Raw genomic sequence first — 19,230 nt, forward strand, 5'->3', positions numbered from 1 at the left:
TTTTCCTCTCCCATTTTTTTTTCTCGTCCTCCATTAGAAACTACAGCACACAGGGCCGGAATGGTACGGAATGGTACAGCGTTAGTCTTGCACGTTGCCTAACACCCTAGGTTTGATTCTCCCTAAAACATGAGATCATGGCTTGGCAAAGATTTTAATAATTCCCACCAGGAATAAGCTCCGAGCCACAGTACTTTATAGCACTGTGCTAGCTCTTACTTTTATCCCTTACGGAACACTTACACACACGAATAAATTTCGTGTCAGTTTCATGTGCTTGGCGATCGTTCCTGGCGATGCGTTAGTGGGCATCATTCGCAACCCGTGAATGGGTCTGATGTTTTTGATCCTGAATCGGCTGCGTTGGGCGAACAAACGCTCCACCCCGCGGTGCTGTCTCTCCGACCCTAGAATTTATCCTTGGCCACGCCAACCGCCAACCACGGGCAGACGTCACTCAGCTGGGCGTGGTCATGCTAATAAGGCAGCGTGCTCTGTTCCTATGCATAATTTATTTCCATTTAGTCTCAACTAAAGTCGCCTACTATTCAAATTCTTCGCTCTGGCTATAACTGTCCATACCAAAACTTGTTCTGTGCCGGGTTTGAGCATGGCCGAGAAAACGACCGTCAGTGCGATGTGTGTGCGAGCTGGGGGCGAGGCGGCGGGCGAGCCGAGCAACTCATACTTACCTGGCAGGGGAGATACCATGATCACGAAGGTGGTTTCCCCAGGGCGAGGCTTATCCATTGCACTCCGGATGTGCTGACCCCTGCGATTTCCCCAAATGTGGGAAACTCGATTGCATAATTTGTGGTAGTGGGGGACTGCGTTCGCGCTCTCCCCTGGTTTACATAGTCCAATGAAAGAATTTGCTAGCCACAAGCGTCAACATGCTAGGATTGTCTTCCTGACTTCCCAAACACGTTTCCTTTGTGCTCCGTTTGCTATGACCCTTATTCACCCGTTGGTGTTAGTAGTGGAAGTGATATTTTCCTTCCCCATTTTCTTCTCGTGCTCCATTAGAAACTAAAGCCCACAGGGCCTTAGCCTTGCACTTTGCCAACCCCAGATTTGCTTTTCCCTAAAGTACGAAATCTTGGCTTGTTTTATTCCGCCAGGAATAAGCTCTGAGCTACTACTTCAACTCTGCTAGTTCTCCCACCCCTACGGAACACGAGTAAACTTCCTGTCGTTTCCACATTGGTATTTTGCGTGGCAATCATTCCTGGCGATGCGGTGAGTGGGCCGGCATCATCCGCTACCCACGGGCCTGGATCTTTTTGAACCCTGGTGGTACATCCACTTTTTTTTTGATATTAAAGTCTTTGTTTTTTATAATAATTTCATTTATATATATTTTTTATTTAAACACCTTGATTACATACATGATTTTGTTTGGGTTTCAGTCATGTAAAGAACACCACCCATCACCAGTGCAACATTCCCATCACCAATATCCCAAATCTCCCTCCTCCCCACCCGACCCCCGCCTGTACTCTAGACAGGCTTTCCATTTCCTTCATACATTCTTTATTAGGACAGTTCAAAATGTAGTTATTTCTCTAACTAAACTCATCACTCTTTTTCTTTCTTTTTGGTTTTTCGGGCCACACCCGTTTGATGCTCAGGGGTTACTCCTGGCTAAGAGCTCAGAAATTGCCCCTGGCTTGGGGGGACCATATGGGACGCTGGGGGAATCGAACCTCGGTCCTTCCTTGGCTAGCACTTGCAAGGCAGACACCTTACCTCTAGCGCCACCTCGCCGGCCCCAAACTCATCACTCTTTGTGGTGAGCTTCCTGAGGTGACCTGGAACTTCCAGCCCTTCTGTCTTTCGTGTCTGAAAATTATTGCAAGAATGTCTAATTTTTCTTAAAACCCATAGATGAGTGTGACCATTCTGCGTTTTTCTCTCTCTCTCTGACTTATTTCGGTACATCCACTTCTATTTTAAAGCCCAGGACGCGGATTTTTACTCTAGGCCACGCCAACAGCCATCTACGGGCTAGCGTCACTCAACGGGGCGTGGTTATGCTAATAAGGCTCCTATTCTCTGCTCCTGTCTACAATTTTATATCCATTTAGTCTCAACTAAAGTCGCCTACTATTCAAATTCTTCGCTCTGGCTATAACTGTCCATACCAAAACTTGTTCTGTGCCGGGTTTGAGCATGGCCGAGAGAATGACCGTCAGTGCGATGTGTGTGCGAGCTGGGGGCGAGGCGGCGGGCGAGCCGAGCAACTCATACTTACCTGGCAGGGGAGATACCATGATCACGAAGGTGGTTTCCCCAGGGCGAGGCTTATCCATTGCACTCCGGATGTGCTGACCCCTGCGATTTCCCCAAATGTGGGAAACTCGACTGCATAATTTGTGGTAGTGGGGGACTGCGTTCGCGCTCTCCCCTGATTTTGCGGTAATCAAAAGAAAGAATGGTTAAGTTGGCTTATACTATTGAGCTTTTTCTATCCACTCTGGTAACATAGCACTGACTTTTTTTTTGTTTTGTTTTTTGGGCCACACCTGGCTGTGCTCAGGGGTTACTCCTGGCTGTCTGCTCAGAAATAGTTCCTGGCAGGCACGGGGGACCATATGGGACACCGAGATTCGAACCAACCACCTTTGGTCCTGGATTGGCTGCTTGCAAGGCAAACACCGCTGAGCTATCTCTCTGGGCCCCCTTTTTTTTTTTTTTTTTAGTTCCATCCCAGCAGCTACTTTTCAGTACTAGTCCAGCAGTACTCATGACTGCTGTTTGTTCTACCCCAAAATTCCCCTCTTAAAAAAGTGTAACAATCATGCTTGAACTTGGTTTAAGAGTTGTGTATCACAGTGTGTTTGAGTGGTTCAGGAATTGAAACAATTATTGTATGCCAGGAAATAATCTTAACTCCTGTACCTATATCACTTTTGCTTTATTAAGTTTTTTTGGTTTGTGGAGCACATCTGGTGACACTCAGGAGCTACTGCTCAAAAATCACTCTTGATGGGGCCGGGCGGTGGCGCTAAAGGTAAGGTGCCTGCCTTGCCTGCGCTAGCCTTGGAAGGACCGCGGTTCGATCCCCCGGTGTCCCATATGGTCCCCCAAGCCAGGAGCAACTTCTGAGCACATAGCCAGGAGTAACCCCTGAGCGTTACCGGGTGTGGCCCAAAAACCAAAAAAAAAAAAAAAAAAAAAAAAAAAAATCACTCCTGATAAGTTGGACCTTATGGGATCCATCATGGTAGGCTCATGGCACTATATGGGATCCCGGGAATCACTCGAGTTGGTGGTTCCAAATCTGTGCTGTGCTATCACTCTGGGCTCTACCTTTTTTCAAAGTTAATGCTTACTTAGTTATCTCCTTTTAGGCCACACCTGGCGGTGCCCAAGGGTTACTCCTGGCTATGCTTACAGAAATCACTCCTGGCCATCTAGGGGAACAATAAGGGGTGCCGGGAATCAAACCCATTCCTGTCCTGGGTCGGCTGAGTGCTAGGCAAACGCCCTACCACTATGCTATCACTCTGGGTCTCTTAGTTATCCTTTTTTTTTTTTTTTTTCCAATGGGGAAGGTACACTGAATGGTGCATAGGGATTATTCCTAGCTCTGTTCTCAAGGTTCAATTCTGGTATGGTTAAGTGACAGTGTAGTGTCAGGAATCGTGCCCAGGTATACAAAACATGTGTTCAGATCATTGAACTTTCTGACCCTCACTTCTGATTATTTTAATGTCCCAGTAGTTGACACTTTTTTAATCCCGGTAATTTGTGGAAAATGTATTTAGATCTTTAGGAGCCGAAGAGATAGCATGGAGGTAAGGCATTTGCCTTTCATGCAGAAGGTCATTGGTTCAAATTCCGGCATCCCATATGGTCCCCCGAGCCTGCCAGGAGCAATTTCTGAGCGTAGAGCCAGGAGTAACCCCTGAACACTGCCAGGTGTGACCCAAAAACCAAAAAAAAAAAAAAAAAAAGAAATGTATTTAGATCTCTAGTTTCAATAAGTAACACTGAGAATACACATGTTGTTTTCTTCTAAAACAGGATGTCTCGGGCTGTTAATCTTATAGTTCCCTGTCCTGTTCAGCTTGGATCCTTAAGAGATGACACCTTAGAAGCTCAGCTTCATGAGTATGTCAAACAGGGGAACTATGTAAAAGTAAAGAAGATTCTTAAGAAAGGTAAGCACCATGTTGAAACTATAGATGCATCTTGGTTCACATTTCTCAGAAGCATTGGAAGAAAAACTTGGGACATCATAAAACTAAATTATGAAGAGGTATTTTTATTCTTGTTTTGGGGCCAAAACTCAGCAGTGCACAGGGTTGACTCCTGGCTCTGTGCTCAAGGGATCACTCGGCAGTGCTGAGTAGACCCTGTGTGGTGTTGGGGTTAAACCAGGGTTGGCTGCTTGACCCCAGTTTTTCGACTATCCAACTATTTCACAATATAGTTTTTGTTGTTCTTGTTTTGGGGCCATAGTTGGAAGTGCTCAGGAATACTCCTGGTAGTACTTGGGGTTGCTAGGAATCAAACCATATGGGTTGCTAGGGATCAAACCCAGGTCAGCTGTATGCAAGGCAGATGCTCTGCTCAGTGTACTACGGTTCTGGCCCTAAAAGTTCTCAGACTTGGGCCCGGAGAGATAGCACAGCGGTGTTTGCCTTGCAAGCAGCCGATCCAGGACCTAAGGTGGTTGGTTCAAATCCCGGTGTCCCATATGGTCCCCCGTGCCTGCCAGGAGCTATTTCTGAGCAGACAGCCAGGAGTAACCCCTGAGCACAGCCGGGTGTGACCCAAAAACTAAAAAAAAAAAAAAAAAAAGTTCTCAGACTTGAGTGTCGAAATGATAGTAGGGTATATGATAGAATAGGGTATATGCCTTGCATGTGGCAAACCTCAATCAGTCCCTGGCACTCTGTATGGTCCTCTGAGCCCCACCAGGAGGAAGTCCTGAGCAGCACCAGTGAGGCCCTAAAACAAAACAAAACAAAACAAAACACACATACTCAAAAACAAAACAAATAAAAATCCCTAAAAATACCTAGCAGTGGAATAGGCCCCCATGCACAACCAAGGTACTACACTGTAGGCAATGGTCCAAACCTCATGTTCCAAATTTATGTTCTAGGCCAGGGATGTAGGTCAGCAGTGGAGTACTTTCCTTGTGTGTTTGAGGTCAGATCAGTTGTGTGCAAGGCAAACACCCTACCCTACTATCACTCTGGCCCAACCTTATTTTTTGCTCAAGACTGTACTATCTCTCAGGTCTAGGAATAAACTTGTTATTTCTAAGCCACTTCTGGCAATGCCTAGGGTTTTTTTTCTGCTTTAATTATTTAGTTGAATTGATACCACGAATTAAATAAAGTGTCTGCAGACAATCTACCTGGAAGTCAATGCAGCAAAATGCCAATTGTACTGAGTTATCTGATTGGGATTTGAACTCCGCAACAGGCTAAGCAAACCTGTTACAAAAAGCAATTCTGGAAGGGACACAGAGCACCACTAAATTGACCAAAGACGCAGAAATGATCTAAGAGACTAATCAGCTATTCTGTATTGTGGCCTACAGACTTGCTGTTTGCTCTCTAGAGGCTGTTGCTCAGAGAACAAATAAATGGCGAGTACAGCCTTTGTTCCCAGACTATGCCAGGTGTACACAGAAAACTGCACACATTTAGAAGACATCGCGGCAAAAAAATTGGAGCTACTCAACATTGCATCTAAGGTGGTAATCGTTCATGAAGTGTCATGGCAGAAGGAGAGGGACATGCAAGAACAGGAAGCACAGGTACTGACTATGGAACTGCAAGAGACCTTCCACGAAGGGTAAATAAAGAGGGACAGACCTCCAGAACACCATTGGCCCCTTGCAAAAAAAAAAAAAAAAAGCCCTCTGTAAAGGGCAATTGGGAAAAAGAGTTCCTATGCTAAGTCGCTCTGGGAGGAAAACCAGATACACAGCTCTTCAGTGCCAACTCTAGATCGACAAGAAATGAGACAGACACATGAAAAAGTATAAGAGGGGGCCCGGAGAGATAGCACAGTGGTGTTTGCCTTGCAAGCAGCCGATCCAGGACCAAAGGTGGTTGGTTCGAATCCCGGTGTCCCATATGGTCCCCCGTGCCTGCCGGGAGCTATTTCTGAGCAGACAGCCAGGAGTAACCCCTGAGCACAGCCGGGTGTGGCCCAAAAACAAAACAAAACAAAACAAAACAAAAAGTATAAGAGGGGGCAAGGACACAGATTTTATCTTGATCACAGGCAAATTATCTTCACCATTACAACCCCAGTAAACTCATCAAGGACATCATCAACTTAACTCTTAACACAAGCTTTTTGCATTTGCACCAGGCCACCAAATAAATACGTGGACAGTTTTCATCATTTTGGAAGGCCCGCCATCCCCCCGATAATTCAGGGTGCCAAGTAGTCTTCCTCATGTCAAATATAGACATCTTCCAAGGGAATCTGGTGGCTCTGCCTAGGTCAAGAGACAAGCAGGCTAAGGGTCCCGCCTATCCTTTAGGGATCTGCTGTGGCAGGTACAACTGGGATGGCGGGGAAATGTGACCCCCGATGGGGGACCCCCGACCCGCGGGGGTGTGAGAATGAGGATCACGAAGTAATTCGTGGGTCACGAGCGGGATCCGACCTGAAATGGAGGAAAGAGGCTGAGAAAGAAACGAGCTCAAGTCAAACGAACGGGCTGATCAAGAGCTGACGTTTATTGGAAGGGGGCTAGCTTTTATAGTTAAGCAAAATACGGAAGTAACAGTCAGTACTTTTCCATGGTGTCTATAGAAAAGTAGGGGGGTCGTACAGGACGGACTTTCCAGTTTTACAGCATACCCTTAGATTATACAGACATTCTTTCACAATGGTAGCTTAACAGGATGTGATCTATATCTTATCAACTCAGAAGGTTTATTGGAGCATCTTGTGGCTATTGCTAACTGAACTATGGCTGTTCTTTCCTTTAGGCCCATGGGGGAAATGCCACAGTACAGCCTGTAAGGTGTGCAGGCCTTTGGTTTTTCAGGCATCAGAGACTCCATTTGCTCTCTAAGTCTTATGGCTTCCAACAGGGAAATGCTGCTATGGATATCCAGCAAGTACAGCATAGTCAGATTTTACAAATAGAAGATAGGACGGCAGTTCATTAGATGCTGATATGGTTGCTGGACCAATTAAACTCCCTAGCCATAGTGAGTGGTGCTGCAGAACAGATGGGTGCTTGGCCTTCTTACAGAAGAGAAAGGGGAAAATTTATGTCATGTTTCAAGAGGATTGTTATTTCTTTTCCTTCCTTCCTTCCTTCCTTCCTTCCTTCCTTCCTTCCTTCCTTCCTTCCTTCCTTCCTTCCTTCCTTCCTTCCTTCCTTCCTTTCTTTTTGTTTTTTTTTTTTGGGCCACACTCGGCATTGCTCAGGGGTTACTCCTGGCTGTCTGCTCAGAAATAGCTTTTGGCAGGCACAGGGGACCATATGGGACACCGGGGTTCGAACCAACCACCTTTGGTCCTGGATCGGCTGCTTGCAAGGCAAACGCCACTGTGCTATCTCTCAGGGCCTAGGATTGTTATTTCTATGTCAGGACTAGTGCAGAAGGACTCACAGAAACTTGGAGAAAATCAAGAATTGATCTTGTTTCTATAAAACATGGGTCACTGTTAGTTTGGTCAGGTTGGGTCCTTGGGACCACCTCTTTCAACTTGGGACCACCTCTTTCAAGCCAGTGATAGCACCACCTAATCAAGTAGAGAAAGGAGCATGAGGGACACTGGTAGAAATTTGTGGTTTTAGAGGGGCTGTGAGGGAAGGTAGTAAAGATTTAATAGCATGGAAGCCCGAGAGATAGCACCGCAGTAGGACATTTGCCTTGCACATGGCCAACCTGAGATGGACCCAGGTTTGATTCCCAGTGTCCCATATGGTCCCCCGAGCCTGCTAGGAGTGATTTTGGAGTGTAGAGACAGGAATAAGCCCGGGTATGGCCCAAAACCAAAATCAAACAAAAAAGAGATTTAGGGGCCGGGAAGGTGGCGCTAGAGGTAAGGTGTCTGCCTTGCAAGCGCTACCATAGGACGGACAGCGGTTCGATCCCCCGGCGTCCCCATATGGTCCCCCCAAGCCAGGGGCAATTTCTGAGCGTATAGCCAGGAGTAACCTCTGAGCGTCAAATGGGTGTGGCCCAAAAACCAAAAAAAAAAAAAAAAAAAAAGAAAAAAGAGATTTAATGGGGCCAGAGAGATAGCATGGAGGTGGGGCATTTGCCTTCCATGCAGAAGGACGGTGGTTCGAATCCCGGATTTCCATATGGTCCCCAAACCTGCTAGGTGCTACTTTTGAGCATAGACCCAGGAGTAACTTCTGAGCACCGCTGGGTGTAAACCCCCTCTCCCCCCAAAAAAGAGATTTAGTAGCACAGAGACGCCTGAACCACCAGAGGCAACTGAGGCAGAACAGTTCTGTGAAAAACACTTTGCTCTTTATAATCTTGTCAGCCTAAATGCAATTTAGCTTTTGTAAGCTCGCCTGCTTGTACTTCAGATTTGAAGACATAAAAGCAGAGTGGATTCTTTTTTTGGGACAAGTTGCCAGAGTGACTGGAGCCCTTGGTCTGTACAAATAAGCCCCCCTTTTTTTTTTACCCAGCTTGAGCTGCAATATTGATTTCCTCAAACTTTCTTCCTTAACACTGGGAGAATGTGGAGAGCATGCCTTGAAGCTTGATTTGATCCCCTGTACCTCTTCCCCTCCAGCCATCCTAAAAGAGACTCTGGGATTAATCTCCCAGATTACAAAAAACTTTTGCCATCAATTAAATGCCTGCCATGCTGTGACATCAGGAAAACCATTTGGGGGTGGGTGGGCACAGGAATAGCAAAGTGGTAGAGCATTTGCCTTGTATGTGGCCGACCAGGGAGGGACCCGGTTTGATTGCTGGCATCCCATGTATACCTCCAGCCTGCCAGGGCGATTTCTGAGTGCTGAGCCAGGAGTGACCCCTGAGCGCTGCCGGGTGTAATCCAAAAACCAAAAATAAAGGGGGGGGGGCAGAGAGATAGCACAGCAGTAAGGCGTTTGCCTTAGACTCAGAAGGACGGTGATTTTTCTCTTTTTCCTTTGCTCTTACTCTTTCGAGAGAACCTTACTGGTTTGTTCTTCCTAGTAGTCAACTTTCTTCAACTGGACAGACTGATCACAGTCGGGAACCTGAGTTTCTTTAGTTTCTGTAGGGGCGGTGCGACCTGGATACGCTTGGTTACTGATTACGTCATTGGGAGGGTAAGGAGGCTCGAACCTTGTGATTGGCTGTTAGCAAGTTATATGCAAATGAACTCCCGAGTGCTTCTGGGTTAAACAAAAAATGTGCTTGAACTTGATGTAGAACGAAATTGTTACAGAAATATTCACAATGACTGAAATACCCAAACGATATATATTGGGGAACGAGCAATTGACTCCCTGGAAAATAAGTCATCATCACTGAAATGAGGATGGCTGCTATAGACCCAGGAGCGACTGCACTGCAGTAGTTAAGACTATACTTTCAGGGATCATTTCTATAGTATGTTACTAGGGAAGTTTCTCTGATCGTGTAGAGCACCCGAACCCACGAGGAGGAGTCAGAGCGTCCTCTCCTGAGCGTGAAACCGGCTCTAGGTGTCGCTTCTGCGGCTGCCTTTTGCCATTGATGATCGTTCTTCCCTTTCTTTGGAAGGGATAGAGGGAGAGGATGCAGTCTGAGTGGTTTCGATTTAACCTCAGCTTTTCATGGGTTGGCCCCAATCTTTAGTGAGCTGGGTCATAAGGGAGCTGAGTTTATTTTCTTGAGGAGCTCCATATTGCTTTCTGGAAGGCTGGGCTAGACAGCGTTCCCACTAATGTAATTAAGTGAATGCATTTTTTTCTTCTCACCTCCCTGCAAGCGCTGCTAGTATTGTTCTTTATAGTGTGAGCCAGTGTCTGTGGCCTAAGATGGTACCTTGTTTTGATTTGTATCTTACTAGAGATTAATGAGGAGCGTTTTTTCATGTACCTTTTGGCCATTTGTGTTTTTTTTTTGGTCTTTTTGAGCTACACCTGGCGTTGCTCAGGGGTTACTCCTGGCTGTCTGCTCAGAAATAGTTCCTGGCAGGCACGGAGGACTATATGGGACACCGGGATTCAAACCAACCACCTTTGGTCCTGGATCGGCTGCTTGCAAGGCAAACGCCGCTGTGCTATCTCTCCGGACCCCATTTGTATTTCTTTGAGGAGATGTCTGTTCATTTCTTCTCCCCCCCTTTTTTTTTTTTTTTTTTTTTTTTGGTTTTTGGGTCATACCTGGCAGCACTCAGGGTAACTTACTCCTGGCTCTAGGCTCAGAAATCGCTCCTGGCAGGCTTGGGAACCATATGGGACGCAGGGATTCGAACTTACATGAAAGGCAAAAACCCTATGCTGTCTCTCCGGCCCTTCTCCCCATTTTTTGATGGGCTTACATGTTATGTGTTTTTGTTGTTGTTGTTGTGTTTTTTTTTAATCAAGATACCTTTCTATTTTAGAAAATTACCCTCTTATCTCTTGGGTACTTATGTATTCTTTATCTCAGTCGTTGTTGTTGATTTTGGGTCACATGTAGCAGTGCTCAGGGGTTACTCCTGGTTCTGCACTCAGAAATTGCTCCTGGCAGGCACGGGGGACCGTATAGGATGCCGGGATTCGAACCACTCTCCGTCCTGGATTGGCTGCGTGCAAAGCAAACGCTCTGCCGCTGTGTGATTTCTCCTGCCTAAACTTTACTTCAATCTTAACTGTGGTCCTTTTACATCCTATCTCTTCAGTAAAATAGGTATATTTAGCCTCACTCACGTGGGCTTTTGCTTGTTTTATGACCATACCTGGTATGTTACAGGGCTCATCCCTGGCAGGACTGAGGGACCATCTGGGGTGTTGAAGAACAAACTCAGGTCAGGGATATGCAAGAACATTTGTTCTGCCTTCTGTATTTTATATGTCTACAGCTCACAAAGAATTGTAATGCTTGAATTAGAAAAAGGAAATGTGGGGCTGGAGAGATAGTGGCGTTTGCCTTGCAAGCAGCGGATCCAGGACCTAAGGTGGTTGGTTCGAATCCCAGTGTCCCATATAGTGAGTGCCCCTTGCGATTTCTGAGCAGATAGCCAGGAGTAACCCCTGAGTGTGTGGCCCAAAAACAAAAACAAAAAAAAAAAAAAAAAAAAAGAAGAAGAAAAAGCAAATGTAGTTGTTGAATTCTCTAGTCTCTCTTCATTTTTCCTCGATCAGTATTTCCACTAAATTGTTCCAGGCATGTTTGTCAGTTTTCTTAGCAGCATGTCACCTTTAAGGCCTCTCTGTTATCTCCTAGCGTGGACTTGAATTTGAGAAATGCAGGTCATTGCCCAGATACCACACAGTGACTTCAGACCTAGTCTCTAGACCTTTATATTTCATGCTGGCTTTCCTTCACAATTAAAAATTCAGACTCCAGGGCCTGGAGAGATAGTACAGCGGGTAGGGTGCTTGCTTTGCATGTGACTTATCCAGCCAGGAGTAACTTGAATATTACTGGGTGTGACCCAAAACCCAAAAAGCACACACACAAAATATTCATACTCAGTGGGCCCAAGTGATAGAATAGGACGTATTTGGATAATACACTTACTTGCTTTCTGTGCAGTAGAACCTGGACTGAATCCTGGCACCCTGAGCGTTGCCAGGGCATATATAAGCACAGAGATAGGACCCTGAGTACTTGGTGAGCCTCCCACCTCCCAAAAAAATCCAGACTTGAGATTCAGGGATGTGGCTCAGTAATGATAGAGCATCTTGCATGTGTGAGACTTGGTTTACCAAGTCCTCAGACCTGTAAAAACAATTGTTAAAGTGATCCAGACTCCTCTAGCCTTGTCCTCTTCCTCATACTCTGTGCTCTTTAGCCATAAAGTGCCTGGAGCAGGACCAGAATGATAGCAGAACATAGAGGGTCTTTCATGTGGCCAACTTGGGTTTGATCCCTGGCATCCCATATGGTCCCATGCCCGCCAGGAATGATTTCTGAGAGCAGAGCCAGGAAACCCAAAACAAAAACAAAGTGTTGGAGCATGCCAGCCACCTCCTTCCCAATACAAAAGAATTGGGTCCTTGTGTTAGTAACCTCTAAAAAAAAGCTGTCAGGAACCAGCGGTGGTGGTGGAGTGGGTGGTGGGTGGGAGGATAGGCCTGAAGCAAGTAGGAACTCCTGAAAATTAAGCAAAAAGACAAAAAGAGTAAAAAAACATGGGTGCAGGTATGACTGAGAGCAGCTGCCCTTCACATACAATATTATTTAGACCAGTTATCATCAGTAGAACGACATTCTTGCCCAAATGCCTAGTTGACTTAGTCTAGGAATTTACAAATCTGGACTTTAGTATATGGTGTTTAGTGGGTTTTTTTTTTGTTTGTTTTTTTGTTTTTGTTTTTGTTTTTTGGGTCACACCCGGCAGCGCTCAGGGGATTACTCCTGGCTCTATGCTCAGAAATCGCCCCTGGCAGGCACGGGGGACCATATGGGATGCCGGCATTTGAACCACAGTCCTTCTGTATGAAAGGCAAACACCTTACCTCCATGCTATCTCTCCGGTCCCATATTTTTTTTTAAAGGAAAAGAATAAAGAAAATCAAGTTTTTATAGTTTTTAGGATTATCTGAATTATCTTCGTTGGTTTTTCTTTGGGGGGAGGTCACACCCGGCGGCACTCGGGGGTTACTCCTGGCTCTGTGCTCAGAAATCATTCCTGGCAGGCTCGGAGGACCATATGGGGATGCCGGGATTCGAACCACTGTCCCTCCTGGATAGGCTGCTTGCAAGGCAAATGTCCTCCTACCGTTGTGCTCGCTCTCCGGCCCCATCTTCGTTTTTTTTTGGGGGGGGGGGGCGGGGGGCACACTCAGGGAACTTAGAGATTACGCCTAGCTAGTTCAGGGAACCATACGGGGTCGAACCTGGGTCGGCCAGGTTAAAAGTCAAGCGCTCCGCTGTCCCTGTACCGCCGTACCATCCCCCCGCCCTTTGGCTTCCACCCTGGGCCTTCAACTTTTCCTTCTAGCTTCCCGCAGTCTTCAACGCAGGCGCGTCCGGGCGCAGCGGCGCACTTTGCTGTCGTCACGGCTGCTCGAAAATGATTGGCTCCTCGCGCTCGTATGCTAATGAGGACGGCCGGGCGGTGGCTTTGAAATTAACTAGACCACCGTTGATGAAAATTACGAGACCGTTTAAGGTGTTTGGGGGCGTTCTGTCACTGAGAATGATCGTTAGGAAATAGCTGTTAAATCTGTGAGTCTTTAAGGGAGAAAGTAGCCGGCAAGGAAAACTCGCCGGAAGCAAAACGTGTATGCGTTGCGTTCACTCCGGAAAGATGCAGAACGACAGGTTAAGACTATACTTTCAGGGATCATTTCTATAGTATGTTACTAGAGAAGTTTCTCTGATCGTGTAGAGCACCCGAACCCACGAGGAGGAGTCAGAGCGTCCTCTCCTGAGCGTGAAGCCGGCTCTAGGTGTCGCTTCTGCGGTTGCCTTTTGCCATTGATGATCGTTCTTCCCTTTCTTTGGAAGGGATAGAGGGAGAGGATGCAGTCTGAGTGGTTCGGGCTATAACCAGTTTTGAAGCTGATTATTAGTGTGAAAGCAGAGAGAGGCTGCTACATGGAGCAAGTTTCAGGACTGATAGTTTTAGTAGAAGTTTAGTTAAGTAGTACGTGGTTATGTTTTTTTTTTTTTCTAGTTACGTTGGCACTTTTCTGGGTGTTTAATAACTTTATGCAGGAGGACACGCTGGTTCTGTCAACATTTTAGCTCTGAGTACTTTAGTACTGTGGTCCTCTTATTTCAAGCCTATGGGGTCTGTTCTTATTGGAAACTAGGCAAGGTTTAAAATTACAGGGCCTGGGGCCGGGCGGTGGCGCTAAATGTACAGTGCCTGCCTTGCCTGCGCTAGCCTTGGACGGGCCGCGGTTCGATCCCCCGGTGTCCCATATGGTCCCCCAAGCCAGGACATAGCCAGGAGTAACCCCTGAGCGTTACCGGGTGTGGCCCAAAAACCAAAAAAAATAAAAATAAAAAAAAAATAAAAATTACAGGGCCTGAGAGTAGATACAAACTTGCATGCCACTGACCTGGGAGGGACCTGGTTTGATTCCTGCCATCCCATATGATCCCTAGCCTGCCAGGGGTGATTTCTGAGTGCACGACCAGGAGTGGCCCGTGTGTGCCAATCAATGAATCAAAGTTTAAAAAAATTAAATGTTTGCTGTGCACTGGTGATGTTTGTGCCTGTATGACTGAAACTTATAAACAATTTTGTAACTGGAAATAACCTTGTATCCACGGTGTTTAAGCAAGTATTTAAAAGAAAAGTTTGGATTTTTTTTTTCTCTCTAACAAATTTTTTCCCTTACATTGTTTCATAACATTTTTAAATTATATTGATTCCTAGCTTTTGCTTTTGCAGGAATTTATGTTGATGCAATTAACTCGCTGGGCCAGACATCACTTTTTGTTGCAGCATTATTAGGCCTTACAAAATTAGTTGATGTTCTAGTGGATTATGGTTCAGATCCAAATCAGTAAGTATAATAAACATCTCTATTTACAAAATAAGTACTAATTTGCTAAGATAGGCTGGAACATTTGAACACTCATTTGACAGGATACTTAAGAAAAGGAGCCATTGCTACCTTAGCTTCTGTTGAAATAATTTAAATTGCTAACAAGACATTGCTAGGCGTCTTGCAGAGACCAGGTTTGGTCTCCAGCACCATATCTAATCCTGAGCATAGCTCAGAAATGTGTCCTGAAAGTACCCATAGTTCTGGTCCTGATTTTTTTCTTATTTCTTTTTTTTTTTTTTTTGGGGGGGGGGGTCACACTTGCCAGCACTCAGGACACTCCTAGTTCTATCCTCAGAAATCGCTCCTGGCAGGCTTGGGAGACCAAAGGGGATGCCAGGATTCAAACCTCCGTCCTTCTGCATGCAAGGCAAACGCCTTACCTCCATGCCATCTCTATTTTTTTTCTTTTCTAAGCAGTGTTACTAGATCTTATGAAAGGATTAAGTGAAAATTAATAGTCATTAATTAGTGACTATCTCTGGATTATAGTACCCAAGTTCATCACAGCCTATAAAAATGTCGATGGGGGCCGGGCGGTGGCGCTGGAGGTAAGGTGCCTGCCTTGCCTGCGCTAGCCTAGGACGGACCGCGGTTCGATCCCCCGGTGTCCCATATGGTCCCCCAAGAAGCCAGGAGCAACTTCTGAGTGCATAGCCAGGAGTAATCCCTGAGCGTCACAGGGTGTGGCCCAAAAACAAACAAACAAAAACAAAAACAAAAACAAAAATGTCGATTTAAAAAAAATTTTTTTGTGGTGCCAGGGTTTAAACATATTAGAGCCTTACACATGCAAGACAAATAATTAATACTTAATTGTATTTATGTCTATATCTTTTTTGTTTTGTTTTGTTTTTGCACCGGCAGTGCTCAGGGGTTACTCCTGGCTCTACGCTCAGAAATCGCCCCTGGCAGGCACAGGGATGCCGGGATTTGAACCACCATCCTTCTGCATGAAAGGCAAACGCTTTACCTCCATGCTATCTCTCCGGCCCACTTATGTCTGTATCTAATCTATATCAATATCTAAACCTACTTGCATGCTTAACGGGTCTTCTTTTTGCCTAGCTCTTTTTTGTGTTTTAAAAATGGAATCACAAAGTCAAATACTGGTGCCAAATTTTTTTTTTTTTTGCTAAGTTTTTTTTTAAAAAATCATGTTTACTAATGAGTTCAGGTATTGGCAAGATGGTACAGAGGTTAATTCCCAGCACCCACAAATGATCCTCTAAGCACTGCCAGAAAAGATCTCTGAGTGCAAAGTCAGCCCTGAACAGTTCCCCCATCCCACAAACAAGTTGGTTTAAATTTTAATATGAAATGGTGGCAAGTATAATAAACCAGTGCTGTGCTACACAAGAACAGACCTGTTCTTTTCCTTCCTTCCTTCCTTCCTTCCTTCCTTCCTTCCTTCCTTCCTTCCTTCCTTCCTTCCTTCCTTCCTTCCTTCCTTCCTTCCTTCCGTTTTTGGACCACACCCGGCGGTGCTCAGGGGGTTACTCCTGGCTGTCTGCTCAGAAATAGCTCCTGACAGGCACAGGAGACCCAATGGGACACCGGGATTCGAACCAACCACCTTTGGTCCTGGCTCAGCTGCTTGCAAGGCAAACGCCACTGTGCTATCTCTCCGGGCCCGAGACCCTTTATTTCTTTTTTATAATTTTGTTTGGGGGGCCACACCTAGCTGTATGTACTCAGGGCATGCTTCTGGCTCTCTGCACAGGGTCCTGGCTAGCTGGGGGACCATATGGGATTGATTAAACCTGGGTTGACCTGCAAGGCAAACATTATCTGATGTACTATCTCTCTGACCCTTGGCATATTTTTCTTGTATATAGTAAATCCCTAAACAAATTGCGGATTCCAAGGTTTTGTGACTCCTTATTTTAGGATTGGGGAAATAGAGACAATCTCAAAAAAGCTAGATGGTCCCTTGTTTGTCTGGATTTTCCCAGCCTGACCTCATGATGTTACCAGACTTGCAAAATTGGTTCAGGGCAGCCATTGTCTGGTTGCAGGGAAGATACTTAATTTGGAACAAGATTCCCATACCTTGGTATGAATGTCCACTATGCTCTTTAGTTTCCTCCTCTATTAATTTGGAAATAATAACTTCTTTTTTTTTTTTTTTTTGGTTTTTGGGCCACACCCGGCAGCACTCGGGTGACTCCTGGCTGTCTGCTCAGAAATAGCTCCTGGCAGGCACGGGGGACCATATGGGACACCGGGATTCGAACCAACCACCTTTGGTCCTGGATCGGCTGCTTGCAAGGCAAACGCCACTGTGCTATCTCTCCGGGCCCGGAAATAATAACATTTTGAAGGGTGGACATCAGGATGGAGAAAGGGATAATGTAAAAAACTACTGTTGGCGCAGACCAGAGCCACACAAATGCCTTTATGATAAATCATGCCACGAAAGCCTGCCTTTGTGGAAAAAAGTCTTTGTTCCCATCAAATCTCCCACTTCCGTACTACTGCACTTGCACTCCTTCTCTGTCCCAGCCGCTGCTTTGATGGAAGTACCCCTGTCCACGCAGCAGCATTTTCAGGCAACCAATGGATCCTTAGCAAACTGCTGGATGCAGGGGGGTGATCTTCGACTGCATGATGAGAAGGGTCGGAACCCTCAGACCTGGGCCTTGTCAGCAGGGAAGGAACGCAGCACACCGGTAAGGGTGGATCTGTTTCATAGCATATGAAGGCAGAGTACAGGACTGGGGAATTTTGAAACCTGGGGACATAGGCTGATCCTGGAGTGGCCTTGCAGGTGACTAGACACCTAGTCTGGGGTGTAACATAGTCTAGCTATAAAACCACAGGCAAGTCTAGTGACTCTTACTAGCCATACATTCAGTTATGAGGAAAACCACTTGTAATTTGTCTGACTCTAAACTGATACTTAACTCACATCAAGTGTTCTGAATTCAATTCTTTAAACTACTCTTTTACTTTTGGGGGGGGGGGTCACACCCAGCCACACTCAGGGGTTACTCCTTGCTCTATGCTCAGAAATTGCTCCTGGCAGGCTCGGGGGACCCACCGTCCTTCTGCATGCAAGGCAAACACCTTGCCTTCATGCTATCTCTCCGGCCCCACTCTTACTTTTCTTTTCTTTTCTTTTTTTTTTTTTTTTTTTTTTTTTGGGTCACACCCGGCAGCGCTCAGGGGTTACTACTCCTAGCTCTACGCTTAGAAATCGCTCCTGGCAGGCTCAGGGGACCATATGGGATGCTGGGATTTGAACCACCAACCTTCTGCATGCAAGGCAAATGCCTTACCTCCATGCTATCTCTCCAGCCCCATCTTTTACTTTTCATAATTGACCTTTCATCCCCAGTTTATAGTGGGTGGTAACTTGAGGCACACACTGGAAGATGTGAAGTATTCTAATGAGGTCTGAATAAGAAATGCTAAAACCAGAGGGCCTGCATAAATGCTGGGGATTCATTGGGAAGATGAAGAAGGCAGGCAGAGAAGAAAGGCAGAAAAGAAAGTCTTTTTAACATGCTGATACAGACCACTCACACCTGGATGAGGCTTAATTAAACCCAACTTCAGGGGCTGGAAAGAATAACTGAATCAGGGCTGGAGAGATAGCATGGAGGTAGCTCGTTTGCCTTGCATGCAGAAGGATGGTGGTTCGAATCTCGGCATCCCATATGGTCCCCCTACTTTCTAGAGAAGACACTTCTAGAGAAGGGTCCCCTCTTCTCTACCTTTCTTCCCTCTGCTTTTCCTGTTCATTAGCTATTGTTGGGCCTTGACCCAAACCTCTCCTCAAAAACATTCCCTACCTTAAGAAAATTGCCTGGGCTCTTTCATTTTTTTTTTTTTTTTTTTTTTTTTTTTGGTTTTTGGGCCACACCCGGTAACGCTCAGGGGTTACTCCTGGCTATGTGCTCAGAAGTTGCTCCTGGCTTGGGGGACCATATGGGACACCGGGGGGATCGAACCACGGTCCGTCCAAGGCTAGCGCAGGCAAGGCAGGCACCTTACCTTTAGCGCCACCGCCCGGCCCCAGGGCTCTTTCATTTTTGAAGTTCTCTGTGTGGGCCTCTCCATCCTATTTACCCTCACTTCCCAAACCTTCCTGTTGACACTGAAGCCCTGGAGTCACTAGCCAGGCGCTTCGGAGAGTTTCTATGTTACAGATGGTGGAGTTCATGCAACGCTGTACCTGGCACATGCAGGCCATCCTCCAGGCCTTCTCCTATGATCTCCTGAAGAAGATTGACTCTCCTCAGAGACTCATCAGCAGCCTGCCCCGCTTTGGGGGCCTCATGCCGGGGTGAGTACTCTTCCCAGTGGACTTGGATATCTAACTTCACCCCTGCCTTCCTCTGGGAAACCTGCAGCATGAGTTGACATGGCCCCTTCCAGTATCTGCCCATATGTAGCATGGAAGGAGAGGCTCTAGCACTGCCATCTGCCTGCTTCAATAATGAGTGCTGGAGGGGCTGGAGAGATAGCATGGAGGTAAGGCATTTGCCTTGCATGCAGAAGGTCGGTGGATTGAATCCCGGCATTCCATATGGTCCCCTGAGCCTGCCCGGAGTGATTTCTGAGCATGGAGCCAGAAG

At 46.2% G+C, this 19,230-nt stretch overlaps 1 protein-coding gene and 4 non-coding genes across 5 annotated transcripts in view; all 5 read left to right on the forward strand.

Annotated features, from left to right (window-relative positions):
• The first annotated feature begins 684 nt into the window (after positions 1-684).
• On the forward strand, positions 685-848 carry LOC126025299 (U1 spliceosomal RNA). Its single transcript, XR_007501326.1, has one exon. It is a non-coding gene; the product is annotated as a U1 spliceosomal RNA (small nuclear RNA).
• A 1,398-nt stretch (positions 849-2,246) lies between these two features.
• Positions 2,247-2,410, forward strand: LOC126025177 (U1 spliceosomal RNA). The gene has a single exon (XR_007501225.1). It is a non-coding gene; the product is annotated as a U1 spliceosomal RNA (small nuclear RNA).
• Positions 2,411-4,030: 1,620 nt separating this feature from the next.
• The window catches only part of TEX14 (testis expressed 14, intercellular bridge forming factor), a 105,852-nt gene continuing 90,652 nt past the window's right edge, over positions 4,031-19,230 (forward strand). The window contains 5 exon segments of the mRNA XM_049764792.1: positions 4,031-4,166; positions 14,491-14,605; positions 17,153-17,234; positions 17,236-17,319; positions 18,802-18,938. Coding sequence (XP_049620749.1) covers positions 4,031-4,166; positions 14,491-14,605; positions 17,153-17,234; positions 17,236-17,319; positions 18,802-18,938 — 554 coding nt within the window.
• On the forward strand, positions 9,531-9,744 carry LOC125995005 (small nucleolar RNA U3). Its single transcript, XR_007490702.1, has one exon. It is a non-coding gene; the product is annotated as a small nucleolar RNA U3 (small nucleolar RNA).
• Positions 13,413-13,626, forward strand: LOC125994997 (small nucleolar RNA U3). The gene has a single exon (XR_007490701.1). It is a non-coding gene; the product is annotated as a small nucleolar RNA U3 (small nucleolar RNA).

The sequence above is a fragment of the Suncus etruscus genome, chromosome 1 (genome assembly GCF_024139225.1).
Source record: "Suncus etruscus isolate mSunEtr1 chromosome 1, mSunEtr1.pri.cur, whole genome shotgun sequence".
Classification (NCBI taxonomy): domain Eukaryota; kingdom Metazoa; phylum Chordata; class Mammalia; order Eulipotyphla; family Soricidae; genus Suncus; species Suncus etruscus.